The 14,390-nt window shown below is 45.6% G+C and overlaps 1 protein-coding gene across 1 annotated transcript in view; it reads right to left on the minus strand.

Annotated features, from left to right (window-relative positions):
• The window catches only part of VAPB (VAMP associated protein B and C), a 58,849-nt gene that overhangs the window by 24,269 nt on the left and 20,190 nt on the right, over positions 1–14,390 (minus strand). The window contains exon 2 of the mRNA XM_029611646.1: positions 10,172–10,324. Within this exon, the coding sequence (XP_029467506.1) occupies positions 10,172–10,324 (153 nt within the window). The remainder of the gene's footprint in view (positions 1–10,171; positions 10,325–14,390) is intronic.

Below are 14,390 nucleotides of genomic sequence, written 5' to 3' on the forward strand. Positions count from 1 at the left end.
CACCACAGCACATTCAGGAACCCCGCGGGTGTGGGCCCTAGATCCAGCCACTAGGTGTCACCATCGAGCAATGGCGTAGACTCCCTCCGTGCCCCTCCGGGTTCTGTAAATGCTGCTTCGGAAGTATCCCTCGGCCCAGAATGATCCAGTAAAACAGAAGACCTGAGAAATGGCTCCCCATGTACTCACGGATATGGTTCAAAGTGCTTACATTTATACACAAATTATTATATAACGAAGTAGAATGATTTATTAACACTATCGACTGATCAGACATCAACGGCTGTTCCAAATTTTAAGGATTATAAGTTATAAATGACCAGGGACAGACTGTTCTCATGCACGGGTCCTGTTATGGAATTCATTGCCCATTGATTTAAGAGAAGAAAAAGGATTTAACATTTCAAAAAAAGCTAAAAGCTCTAATTTTTCAAACAGGCTTATATAACTAATGCAGTTTTTAATTATACTCCATAAATTATCATGATTTTAAATGTTGTCTTTGTACATTTGTTGCAAATGCTTTTATCTGCATCAGATAAGTTCTATTTAGAAAGAGCAGACTATAAATTGATTAAATAAAATAAACCCAGGTCCTTATATTACCCGAATTTTCAAAGCCCAGCACGTGTAAAATCCGGGAGATATGTGCAGAAGTGCCGGGCCATCCGAAAGGTGCAGGCCGGGGGCACGGGTCAGCCTACGCCATTAGACACGGTCCCAGGGAAGCGCGTGCCAGCAGCCAGCCGGCGCACAGAAGTTACCTCTGCTCCAAAGAAGCAATAAGAAATGGGGAAATTACTTACCTGATAATTTCACTTTCCTTAGTGTAGACAGATGGACTCGGGACCAGTGGGTTATGTGCTCTTCTGCTAGCAGATGGGAAACGGAGTCAGATTTCAAGCTGACGTCACCCTAGATATACCCCTGCGGTGACCTCAGCTCCTCAGTATTCTCCTCGAAAAGCCCTTGTGGACATATATATTGACTGCTTAAAACAACTTAACTAACACTGATTAAATTTGATTAAACCGATTCAAACTGATTAAAAAACTGGAGACCGCCGGTGCATTCAACCAATATAACGCCAACACCAGCCGAACTACGGGTGTCCTGAACTAAGTGTAGGCAACGGCTTACCTGTATTTGCATAGTCTCGAGGTTCGCTTCCCCGGCACCTCTGGGGTACTTCTCTGGGGGCAGCCGTGGGCGGGATGCTGAGTCCATCTGTCTACATTAAGGAAAATGAAATTATCAGGTAAGTAATTTCTCCATTTCCTAGCATGTAGTCAGATGGACTCAGGACCAGTGGGATGTACAAAAGCTACTCCCGGACAGGGTGGGAGGCTGCCAGAGGCCCACTGAGTACTGCCCTTGCGAATGCTGCGTCTTCTCGAGCCTGGACATCCAGGCGGTAGAACCTGGAGAAGGTGTGTAGGGAAGACCACGTTGCCGCTCGACAGATCTCGGTGGGCGACAGCAGCTTGGCTTCTGCCCCGGATACTGTCTGGGCCCTAGTAGAATGAACCTTAGCCTGCAGGGGCAAAGGCTTCCCTGCCTCTATGTAAACTGCCTTAATTACTTCCTTGATCCAGCGAGCTATGGTTGCTCGTGAGGCCGCTTCGCCTTGTTTCTTCCCGCTGTGAAGAACGAACAAACGATCCGTTTTGCGCTCCAGTTCTGGATTGTTCCAGGTACCATAAGAACATAAGAACATAAGAAAATGCCATACTGGGTCAGACCAAGGGTCCATCAAGCCCAGCATCCTGTTTCCAACAGTGGCCAATCCAGGCCATAAGAACCTGGCAAGTACCCAAAAACTAAGTCTATTCCATGTAACCATTGCTAATGGCAGTGGCTATTCTCTAAGTGAACTTAATAGCAGGTAATGGACTTCTCCTCCAAGAACTTATCCAATCCTTTTTTAAACACAGCTATACTAACTGCACGAACCACATTCTCTGGCAACAAATTCCAGAGTTCAATTGTGCGTTGAGTAAAAAAGAACTTTCTCCGATTAGTTTTAAATGTGCCCCATGCTAACTTCATGGAGTGTCCCCTAGTCCTTCTACTATCCGAAAGAGTAAATAACCGATTCACATCTACCCGTTCTAGACCTCTCATGATTTTAAACACCTCTATCATATCCCCCCTCAGTCGTCTCTTCTCCAAGCTGAAAAGTCCTAACCTCTTTAGTCTTTCCTCATAGGGGAGTTGTTCCATTCCCCTTATCATTTTGGTAGCCCTTCTCTGTACCTTCTCCATCGCAATTATATCTTTTTTGAGATGCGGCGACCAGAATTGTACACAGTATTCAAGGTGCGGTCTCACCATGGAGCGATACAGAGGCATTATGACATTTTCCGTTTTATTCATCATTCCTTTTCTAATAATTCCCAACATTCTGTTTGCTTTTTTGACTGCCGCAGCACACTGAACCGACGATTTCAATGTGTTATCCACTATGACACCTAGATCTCTTTCTTGGGTTGTAGCACCTAATATGGAACCCAACATCGTGTAATTATAGCATGGGTTATTTTTCCCTATATGCATCACCTTGCACTTATCCACATTAAATTTCATCTGCCATTTGGATGCCCAATTTTCCAGTCTCACAAGGTCTTCCTGCAATTTATCACAATCTGCTTGTGATTTAACTACTCTGCACAATTTTGTGTCATCTGCAAATTTGATTATCTCACTCGTCGTATTTCTTTCCAGATCATTTATAAATATTGAACAGTAAGGGTCCCAATACAGATCCCTGAGGCACTCCACTGTCCACTCCCTTCCACTGAGAAAATTGCCCATTTAATCCTACTCTCTGTTTCCTGTCTTTTAGCCAGTTTGCAATCCACGAAAGGACATCGCCACCTATCCCATGACTTTTTACTTTTCCTAGAAGCCTCTCATGAGGAACTTTGTCAAACGCCTTCTGAAAATCCAAGTATACTATATCTACCGGTACACCTTTATCCACATGTTTATTAACTCCTTCAAAAAAGTGAAGCAGATTTGTGAGGCAAGACTTGCCCTGGGTAAAGCCATGCTGACTTTGTTCCATTAAACCATGTCTTTCTATATGTTCTGTGATTTTGATGTTTAGAACACTTTCCACTATTTTTCCTGGCACTGAAGTCAAGCTAACCGGTCTGTAGTTTCCCGGATCGCCCCTGGAGCCCTTTTTAAATATTGGGGTTACATTTGCTATCTTCCAGTCTTCAGGTACAATGGATGATTTTAATGATAAGTTACAAATTTTTACTAATAGGTCTGAAATTTCATTTTTTAGTTCCTTCAGAACTCTGGGGTGTATACCATCCGGTCCAGGTGATTTACTACTCTTCAGTTTGTCAATCAGGCCTACCACATCTTCTAGGTTCACCATGATTTGATTCAGTCCATCTGAATCATTACCCATGAAAACCTTCTCCATTACGGGTACCTCCCCAACATCCTCTTCAGTAAACACCGAAGCAAAGAAATCATTTAATCTTTCCGCGATGGCCTTATCTTCTCTAAGTGCCCCTTTAACCCCTCGATCATCTAACGGTCCAACTGACTCCCTCACAGGCTGCTTCGGATATATTTAAAAATGTTTTTACTGTGAGTTTTTGCCTCTACAGCCAACTTCTTTTCAAATTCTCTCTTAGCCTGTCTTATCAATGTCTTACATTTAACTTGCCAATGTTTATGCTTTATCCTATTTTCTTCTGTTGGATCCTTCTTCCAATTTTTGAATGAAGATCTTTTGGCTAAAATAGCTTCTTTCACCTCCCCTTTTAACCATGCCGGTAATCGTTTTGCCTTCTTTCCACCTTTCTTAATGTGTGGAATACATCTGGACTGTGCTTCTAGAATGGTATTTTTTAACAATGACCACGCCTCTCGGACATTTTTTACTTTTGTAGCTGCTCCTTCCAGTTTTTTTCTAACAATTTTTCTCATTTTATCAAAGTTTGCAGACATTTAGATGGCAAAGAAGAGGGGAATCTTCTGAGTCCTTATGTCCCACCGGAGATGGCAGGGAGATGGATTGGTTCACATGAAACCCGGAGGCCACCTTCGGGAGGAATGAGGGGACGGTGCGAAGCCGTATTGTTCCTGGAGTAAACCTAAGGAATGGGTCCCGACAGGATAATACCTGCAGCCCTGAGATGCGACGTGCTGAGCATATTGCCACCAGGAATTCCATCTTCAACATCAAGAGGCGTAGTGACAAACTGCGTATTGGTCTGAAGGAAGACCCTGCTAGAAAGTCCAATACCAGATTGAGATTCCATAGGGGGACTGGACACTTTAGGGGTGGTCGAAGTTGTTTAACCCCTTTTAGAAAATGGACTAAGTCTGGATGAGCTGACAGACTGATTCTGTTCACTTCGACTCTGAAGCAGGAGAGGGCTGCTACCTGAACCCTGAGGGAGTTGAGCAACAACCCTTTCTTCATACCGCCCTGTAGAAATTCCAGAATCATGGGAATTTTGGCAGTTCGCGGGGATATCCCGCAGCCTTGCACCTGGCTTCGAATATCCTCCAGATCTGTATGTATGTCAGACATATTGAGAACTTCCGCGCGTGGAGCAGGGTGGTGATCACGGCCTTCGAGTAACCGCACTTCTTCTGGCGAGTCCTCTCAAGGGCCAGACCGTAAGAGAATTGAGCTGGATCTTCATGAAGAATCAGGCCCTGCTAGAGAAGGTCCCTGATTGGAGGGAGGCACAGAGGGCTCTCCGCAAGGAGTCTTTGCATGTCTGCGTACCATGGGCATCTGGGCCAATCTGGGGCCACTAGTAGGACTAGTCCCCTGTTCTATCTTGCGGATGATCTTGTCCAGTAGAGGCCATGAGGGGAAGGCGTACAGTAAGTCCACCTCTGGCCAGATTTGGATGAGGGTGTCGATCCCTTGGAAGTGCGGCTCTCCAACGTCCAAGTCTCCAGAACCTGGAGACTTGGACGTTGAGAGATGTGGCCAGTAGGTTCATGGCTGGGAGGCCCCAGTGATTTACTATTAGTTGGAAGCCTCTGATCGACAGAGTCCACTCCCCCAGGTCCAGAATTTCTCTGCTGAGGAAGTCCGCTGAGACGTTGTCCTTCCCTGCAATGTGGGAGGCTGAGATTCCTTGTAGGTTTACCTCCACCCATGCCAAGAGGGGGTCTATTTCTAGAGACACCTGCTGGCTCCTGGTTCCTCCCTGGCGGTTGATGTAAGCAACCATTGTTGCGTTGTCAGACATCACTCGAATCGCTTGCCCCTGGAGCCTGTGGCTGAACTGCTCAAGCTTCCAGGTGGTTTATGTTCCATTCTCCCTCTTCCTTGGTCCATTGTCCCTGAGCCATCAGCTCCCCATCCTCGGAGGCTTGCATCTGTGGTGAGCACGATCCAGCTCGGTGGGGACAGGCTTACGCCTCTGCTTAGGTGGCTTTTCTGTAGCCACCACTGAAGCTGAGAACATACCTCTGCTAGTAGGTTGAGGCGAATCAAGTAGTCTTGGGACAGTGGATTCCAGCGTGACAGTAAGGAGCGCTGGGAGTGGCCGCAAGTGAGCCCTTGCCAGAGTTGATGCCATGAGACAGAGGAACTGAAAGTAGTCCCATTCTTTGGGGCTCGTAGTGGTCTTCAACCGGCGTACTTGTTTCATCAGTTTCCTCCACCATGGAGGAGGGAGGAAGACCTTGTTCGGTTTGGTCTCGAAACGGGCCCCCAGGTACTGTAAGTACTGAGGGGGCTATAGGCTGCTCTTGACCATGTTCACGACCCAACCATGTTCCTGCAGGAGATTCTTGAATCTGGTCACCTGAAGGCTCTCTTCCGAAAATTTCGCCCTGATCAGCCAGTTGTCTAAGTAAGGGTGTACCAAGATCCCTTCCTTCCTCAGAGTTGCCACCACGACCACCCTAATTTTGGAGAATGCTCTAGGGGCGGTTGCCAGCTGAAGGGTAGTGCCCGGAACTGGTAATGGCAGCCCAGTACCGCAAAACGTAGAAAACGTTGGTCTTGATGAACTGGGCTGTGAAGGTAGGCCTCTGAGAGATCCAAGGAGGTTAGGAACTCTCCCAGTTGCACTGCCATTACTACTGAGCCGATAGTTACCATGCGGAAGCATAGTATCCACAGATGACGGTTGACGTTCTTGAGGTCCAGGATAGGTCGGAATGACCCCTCTTTCTTGAGCACAATAAAATAGATGGAATAACGCCCATATTTTACTGGGGTGTAGGCACTGGAGTTATAGCCTTTAGACTGAGTAGTCTTCAGTGTGGATGGCAAGGTGATATAAATTTGTCTCTAAGAATGCTGCGAAATTCCAGAGAGTAGCCTTCTCGTATGATGTTTAGTACCCATTTGTCTGATGTGATCTCGACCCATCGTTGGTGGAAGAGAGAGTCAGCCCCCTATTTCCTCTTCCTGTGGATGGGTCAGCCCATCCTCATTGGGAAGCTCGGGTTAATCCTGTCCCCGGACCTGTTCCTTTCTTGGGTTGTCTGTTCCGAAAGGACCGAGACCTCCCAGATGGTCGAGGTGCCTGGAACGACGAATTTCTATAGAGTCTGAAACATTGGGAACCTCTGACCCTAGGTCTCCTGGGAGGGGGGTGCTGGGATCTTTTTCCTCTGTCCTCCGGTAGCCGAGGTACTGGAGATTCATCCCACTTGCTGGCTAACTTCTCCAATTTACTTCCAAATAGGAGAGATCCCTTAAAGGGCATTCTTGTGAGGTTCGCCTTAGAGGTAGTGTCTGCAGACCAGTTCCGCAACCATAACTGCCTTCTTGCCGCCACTACTGGGGCTACTCCTCTGGGTGAGGTATGCACCAGGTCTGATCTTGCATCCGCCAGGAAGGCTACGGCAAGTTTGATCGCTTCTCCGGCATCCGCTTCTCTCGAGAGGAGCAAGCAGGAGCGAGCCACCAGTGTGCAGCAAGAGGTGATCTGCAGTGTCATTGATGTTGCGTCGAAGGCTTGCTTAAGGATGGATTCTAATCCCCTATCCTGAGCATCCTTCAATGCCGCCCTTCCCTTGACAGGAATGGTTGCTTGCTTTGAGACAGCACAGATCATGGCATCCACTTTCGGAAAACGCAGGCGTTCCTTGGTGGCTGGTTCCAGAGGATTCAAGGCTTCCAAGGCTCGACCTCCTTTAAAATTCGCCTCTGGGGCATCCCATTCCAGGTCAATCAATTCCTGGATGGCTTCCAGCATTGGGGAAATAGCAAGAGGCCTTACGAATGGACACCAAGATGGGGTTCTTCTTTGGTTCTGTTATTGGGTCCGTGCCTGGAATCCCCAGAATCCTCAGGGTCTGGGAGACCAGGGCTGGCAATTCATCCCTGTGGAAGAAGTGAAGCATGGTTCTGTATGGTTCCAGGCCTGGAGGGATTTCCCCTTCCTCCAGTGAACCTCCATAGTCATCTTTGGTATCTAGGTCCCTGTCAGGAAAACTGTTGGTGAGGCGAGGCATGTCTCAAGGTACCCAAAGGACCAGAAGGGACAGGTGCTCCCGGCTGGGGTTCCACCTGGGTCGCGGCTGGAACAGACTGTGCCTGAACAAATGCTTGTAGTCCCTGGAAAAATTCCAACCAGGAGAAGGCTCCTGGATCCATATTAATCCCAGGGGGAGTCTGAGTAGAGGTTGCAAGGTTCCGGGGAGCTGTCTGAAAAGGTAGTTCCCGACCCGTCCTCTGGCTGGGAAGGTCCAGGCTTGGTTAATTTTTGGGGGGATCTAGTCCTCCCTGGGCTTCCTCAGTGTTGACACAAGCAGGGATCGAGGTCAGGCTGTGCAGCTGTAAGGTGGGAAGCTGTGCAAAGGGAGTGCCGTCTGAGCTTCTTTGCTGCCGGTGCCATTGCCTCTGTGTTTAGGTGCCGGCGCGCACAGGGAACGTGGTGCGCACAAGTAATGTGTTGATATGCACTCCTGGATATGCGCGCGGCAAGGCACAAAGTTGTGCGTGCAGTAGTGCGCGTGACTGGGCGTGTGGCTAGGTTGGGCACCCAAGTGGTGCGGCCTGTCCTGCACGTACCGACGGCCGAGGGAAAGATGGCACCTCAGCCTGGTGGCGCCATTTTGCGCACAGGGGTGCTTCGCCACGTGGCTGGACCACCAATCTGAAACTGGGTTTAGCCCAGCCAAGGCTGCTCAACCCCATTCGGTGCCCGCCCTTTACCACCTTGCTGGATCGATAACGGGGGTCGGTAAGGGGCGCCGAGCATGGAGACCGGAGAAGATGCGCCGGAGCCCTTCTTCTTCCAGCAATTAAAGTTTTCTGCTTACCTGGTCTCGGTGCTTACCGGCCCAGTACAGGGACTGTCTCCAGCTGCGGGGGAAAAAGGGCTTTACCTTCACCGCTGCACTCTGCTATACACCCGCTGCCTTTCAGACGCTTTAGCGGCTAAGTCCACGCCGTGAGCCGGCCACTGGACCAAGGCACACCTCTAAGGGATCTCAGAAATCACCCCAGGATTCTCAACTGGGGGAGGGACCCTTAGGTATCACAGCAGGGGAGCGGGGCTCGATCTTCTTAAATTTAAGGTAACAATTTCTTGTTTGTGCTGCAATCCTGCTAACACCGTGCTAGTGTGTGGGATAGTGTCTGCATCTGCTAGGAGACGGAGAGATACTGAGGAGCTGAGGTCACCGCAGGGGTATATCTATAGGGTGACATCAGCTTTGAAATCTGACTCCGTCTCCCATCTGCTAGCAAAAGAGCACATAACCCACTGGTCCTGAGTCCATCTGGCTACACGCCAGGAAAACAAAAATTTACGCTAGCTTGGTAGGGGTTAGAGGGAGGGGAGGGGAAGGGAAGGGAAGGGAAGAGGGAGTAGTCTGCTCCTCAACTGCAGCGGACTGGGAGGGAACTGGGAAAACCCTACTTGTGTTGCCGTGCGTATTTTTGTAAAATCCCCCTTCCCCCATTACTCGTGTGCGATGCCTCCCAGCCATGCACATGGATTACAAAATCGACCCCCACAGTGCAAAGCATTACCACCGAGCCGTCAGGACAGCATAAAGAACCCATTTTAAAAAAAGGTGATTGCCATGCAGGTTTTTTGAATTAAGAATGTGAAGTGAACTCAGCTGTCTCTTTTGAAAGGATGCTGCAATTTCAGAAGCTTAAAAAAAAAAAAATAAATCACTATTTGCTTGGTGTTTGCAACCAGTTTTAACAGTACCATGATGTAATGACAGGAATGTAGCCCCACCTACAGAACAGCAATTATAATCACTGCAGGAATTTCATGCCCAAGCCAGCATTCTTCTTAGCATATACAATCAGCCTGGCTGAGTCAAAATGGTGCTAAAGGGCTCTGTTAGTGCTGTCAGTCTACCTTCCAACCTGGTCAGTGAGTAATCAGAGATATCGCTCTTCATTTTAACCAACCCACAGCTGCTGAGGAAGTAACCGCGATAACCCCATCAGAGCTGGCTGCCTGCACACCGGGCTGACAGTTGCCCAAGTGTGGTTTAGTAGCTCCTACTTAACAAGCATGGCAAGCAAAGCAAGGAAGAGAGGGAAAAATAAAAAGTTCACAGGGAGCTTAGCTCACCTCTGTGGAAGTGGTGAGAAAGAGTAAGCACAGCCCAATGGGGATGATGAGATGGCAAAGAAATACAAAAAGCCCGAAACCCAATGGCAAAAACAGTTTTAGATGTTCATTGGCAAGAAGCTCATAAACTGCCATTAGAACTAAATTCCCAATTTTGTAGTGTGAAATAAAAAAAAAAAAAAAACACACAACCCCACACACTAATAATGTTAAGACAGATGAGGTTTTCAAAATCTCAACCTCCTTTAATAAGGGATACAGGGTCATTTATTGCAATACTATCGAAAGAAAACAAAATCCCTGCAGCAGCCCTGTTAAAAGAATTTTTCACTCAACGCACAATTAAACTCTGGAATTTGTTGCCAGAGGATGTGGTTAGTGCAGTTAGTGTAGCTGGGTTCAAAAAAGGTTTGGATAAGTTCTTGGAGGAGAAGTCCATTAACGGCTATTAATCAAGTTGACTTAGGGAATAGCCACTGCTATTAATTACATCAGTAGCATGGGATCTTCTTGGTGTTTGGGTAATTGCCAGGTTTTGGCCTCTGTTGGAAACAGGATGCTGGGCTTGATGGACCCTTGGTCTGACCCAGCCTGGCAATTTCTTTTACGTTTTTATGACTTACCGGAGACACTGACTGATGAGCCTGCGTCTATGACCCCGCTGTTGGGCCTCACACAGTACCTGCGAGGCGCCGTGGTCTTCACCTTGAAGCACACATTCTTGTCCGTTGGGTTGCCGAGCTTTAGGTTTGTAGTGACGACATCTGTAAAGGGGCCTGTGGAAATACAGAAGAGGAAAGCATCAGAAAAGATGGTTTCCAATACAGATTCATCACAATGGGCAGAAATGTTTTCACCCCCTTTTCATGTTTGTAAATGGGAATGTAACACAGCACTTCCCTTCTGGATCTATGATTTCTGTCTACCTTGTGTCTACAAATTTACAGCAGCACCAATCTAAAATGCACTTTGAGAATTTACAGCAGCACCAATCTAAAATGCGCCGTGTTGATGTACGTTTTCCTCTGAAGGCAGCATGGCCTAAACATTGTCTATGGTTGGGGCCCATTTGTGTTTTGTAGATTCTGGACTGTTTTTGTCACTGCACATTTCACTACATTTGTAGTGGAGGGCATTCGCCAGTCTGCTGAGTTTCACAGCTTTGGATATTAAAGGCGGTTAAGAAGCACCATATCAAGCAGGCATTGCTCAGCGCACCACTATAAAGTAACAGAATAAGGTGAATTTTAGTCTAAAATTCACCTGCTAGTTGTTCAACACCTGCCCAGGTATGCCCTGGAAAACGGACATGAGGATAGCACCATATGAAGGCAACCTGGCACGTCTTAAATTTCTCTGGACTTCTGTTTCTTGCTCTGTTTTCTAAATTGATAGTCTGGACAGCTGCTGAACGTGCAGGCTATAGCTTGTAAAGTGTTATTTCACATTTTATTCTACTCTGCTTAGAACGACAGGCCTGCTACAGGTGGAAAAGAAGCGATTTAAATAAAATACATATATTTTTTTTTAAATATGAATACCACACAAGACAGTAAATGACCTGATATCTTTGGCAAGGCAGGCTCTGCATCAGCTGAGCCCTCAAGCTTTTCTGATATCCTTATTCTTACAATCTACACTGCTTTGTTGGTGCCTTTAATATTTGATGTGCTTTGATCGATTTTCCACCGCCCTCTTTTTTTCTTGGCATAGGATATAGACACCAGATATCTCCCAGAAGGCAGTTCTGTGCTGCTGTAACTCTGAAGTATGTTGGGATCCAGCCTGTGATGAAAGATGCTCTCTCTCTCTATATAGGCATACCATGCTGGCAAAAAAAAGCCTGTAAACCTCCAGATATAATTACCACAATACCCTTGTTTAATTGAAACCAGCGTTTTCTTATGAAGTAAAAAGGTTATAAAGGAAATAATTCAGTTTTTCTCAAGACAATGTATGCATTAAAAACAAAAAGACTAATTCAAGAAGAGTCAGTGTGTGTGAAATAGTAAATAAACCCCCTAGCTTCCTTAGCATAATTGGCTAATTAGAAACAGGAGCTTAAATAATTGAGTAACAAGTAAGCCACCCTGCAGTGTAAATCTGCAGGGCAGTTTGGACTTTTATATAGGAATGGATGCCCAAACGGTTTTAAGTTTGGCCTTCACCATAATTAGAAGGAACTCATGCCATGATCAAAAGAAATGAGAGAACAGATGCTCACCTGTCTGCACAGGATTACAAGAACTTTTCTAAACATCTGGAGCGCCACCCACCTACTGTCAGGGTCTACAAATGGAGAAACCTGTGAAGACCACAAAGACTATCCAGGAGCAGTTGGTCTTGCCAAGATCATCAACAGCAAACCAGAAAACCATCCAAAAAAGTTACAAAGAACCCTGACCAACATCTCAAGATCTGTAGTCCTCTCTTGTTGATGTAAGGGTTAATGCCTCAACCATGTGGGAAAAAGTGAATGGTAATTGTGTTCATGAGGATAGCTAGGAAGAAAAAGCTGTTCTCTAAAGAGATACCATTCCATGCCGGTGACCCTCATGCACCCTCTAGACTGCAGGGAGTGTTTATCCCATTCCCTTTTGAATTCATTTAATATTTCTGTCATCGTCTCTTCCAGGAGAACATTCCAGGGATCCACCACCCTTCTCCATGAAGAATTGTTTCATGATGTTGACTGAGTCATCCTCCCTGGAGTTTCATTTCATGACCCCCTAGTTCTACAGTTCAGCAAGGAAACTGTAGAACTAGGGGTCATGGAATGAAACTCCGAGGGGGGGGGGTGGAAACGAGAGGATGGTGAGAATGAAAACAGTAAATGAATTCAAAAGGGTATGGGATAAACATTGCAGATCCCTAAACAATACAGATTGGAAATGAAGAAAAGGGTACAGGAGGTAACCTGCACGAAGCGGCAGTTACAACTTGCTGAACCATTTTGTCTTTACCTGCCGTCAGTACTAAGATTGCTGCTACAAATGGCAATGGAAGAAAACGCTGCTGCCTAAAAAGATACCATTCCATGCCAGTGACCCTCATGGCACCCTTTTCTTCATTTTCAACCTCTAGACTCCATTACAGAGGTCTTGTGGGTCATCCCTGTTCTCTGGACAGATGAATCAAAAATGTAACATTTGGTCACAACTGCAAATATGGTTTGTTTTTCACCGAACACTGCTGTCCAAAATAAGAACCTTATCCTGACGATCCCGCATGGTAGTGGAAGTATTATGGAGTGGACCTGGATGGCTTGCCATTATTGACAGAACCATGAATTTTGTTTTACATCAGAAAATTCTAGAGAAGAGAGTCAGGATACCCGTCTGAGCTGAAGCTGAGCCGAAAGTGGATCACGCAGCAAGACCATCCTAAACATTCAAGTAAATCTAAAGAATGGCTAAAGAGATCTTGTGTTTGGAATGGCCAAGTCAAAGTCCCAACTTAAACCCTATTCAAATGTAGTGGCAAGACCTGAAGCAGGTTGTGTGTGTTCATGTACAGAAGCCCTCAAATGTTAAACGGTTCTATATAGAAGAAAGGGCCACAATTCCTCCACTGGCTGCCTATACAATATCACGTGCAATATAAGGCGGCGCAGTCAATTCATTCATTATTGAGGCTAGACTCCTTTCCTTTGGGCCAGTGTCATGTTAAAAACATTCAATCCCATGTCGAGATGTTCGCAGCTGCAGAGTTGATTATTGGATGTTCCTTTGGTGAAACAGGCCCATCTCGTAGACTCATGAATGCTCATTTTCTATTGCTGCCCCAGAGTTATGGAACATCTTGTCCAAAAATGTGCGTTTAACGGAATATTCCAAACATTTTTAAATGCAGCAGAAGACTTTTTAAATAGGCATTTACTGATTTTAATTTTTAACTTTTGCCCACAGCTGCGATGCTCTGTACTGATAGTGGATTCTATTTTTATTTTTCACTTTTTGTCTTATTCATATTTTTACCAATATTATATTTTAATTTTGCCTTCGAGGCCTGCCCTTCATTTAAATTTTGTATATGGTTAGTACCTTAAGATGTACTGATTTTATTGTACCATTCTGTTTTTTGGTTCAGTATGTCTTTACTTTTATTGTATATGTTTGGAATTTATTTGTGGCTTTTGTATACCGATGTTCAAGGGACATCACATCGGTTTACAATTAACAGGTGAAGAAGCAAAACGTGAAAATAGAACTGTGCAGTACATAAAACGGAACAAAGAAATTAACACAGTAGAACTGGATAGGGAGAAAATAGATAACACACATTATACCATTATAAAAGAAGAATTTACAGAGTCAATATATACATTATAAACCAGGAATTTACAGAGTCAATATATACAGCTTTGTGGTTGGAACTGTAAATCACCTTGAGCTTTAGCAGTAGGCGATTAATAAATGCAAACAACTAAATAAATAAGGACGATGTGACAGACTGATCAACAATTATACGAAACTAGCAACTGAACCCGTTCTATGCCCGGGTGGCGAGCCTTTTTATTGGCACATATGCTCTTGTATGGAAGCGTTATCTGAAAAGGAAAAACGAAATTGTTTTCACCCAGGGCAAGGGACGTGGAGGCACATTTGCTAAAGCCAGGGCTATCGGCGTTAGCTTCCCGTTCCTCTTTACTCCTGGGGGAATTCTGCGGAAAAAAATTTAAAATTCTGCACACAAAAACTGAAAATTATGCAAACTTTATATTGGTCAAAATAACACAATTTACATAACAGTCTAATTACAGTTTAAATTATTAAAGAAAAAATTACTTAGTTGCAGAATTTTAAATTTTGAGCAGAATTTCCCAAGAAATTCACTGTAAGT

Source organism: Rhinatrema bivittatum, chromosome 8, assembly GCF_901001135.1.
Source record: "Rhinatrema bivittatum chromosome 8, aRhiBiv1.1, whole genome shotgun sequence".
NCBI lineage: Eukaryota > Metazoa > Chordata > Amphibia > Gymnophiona > Rhinatrematidae > Rhinatrema > Rhinatrema bivittatum.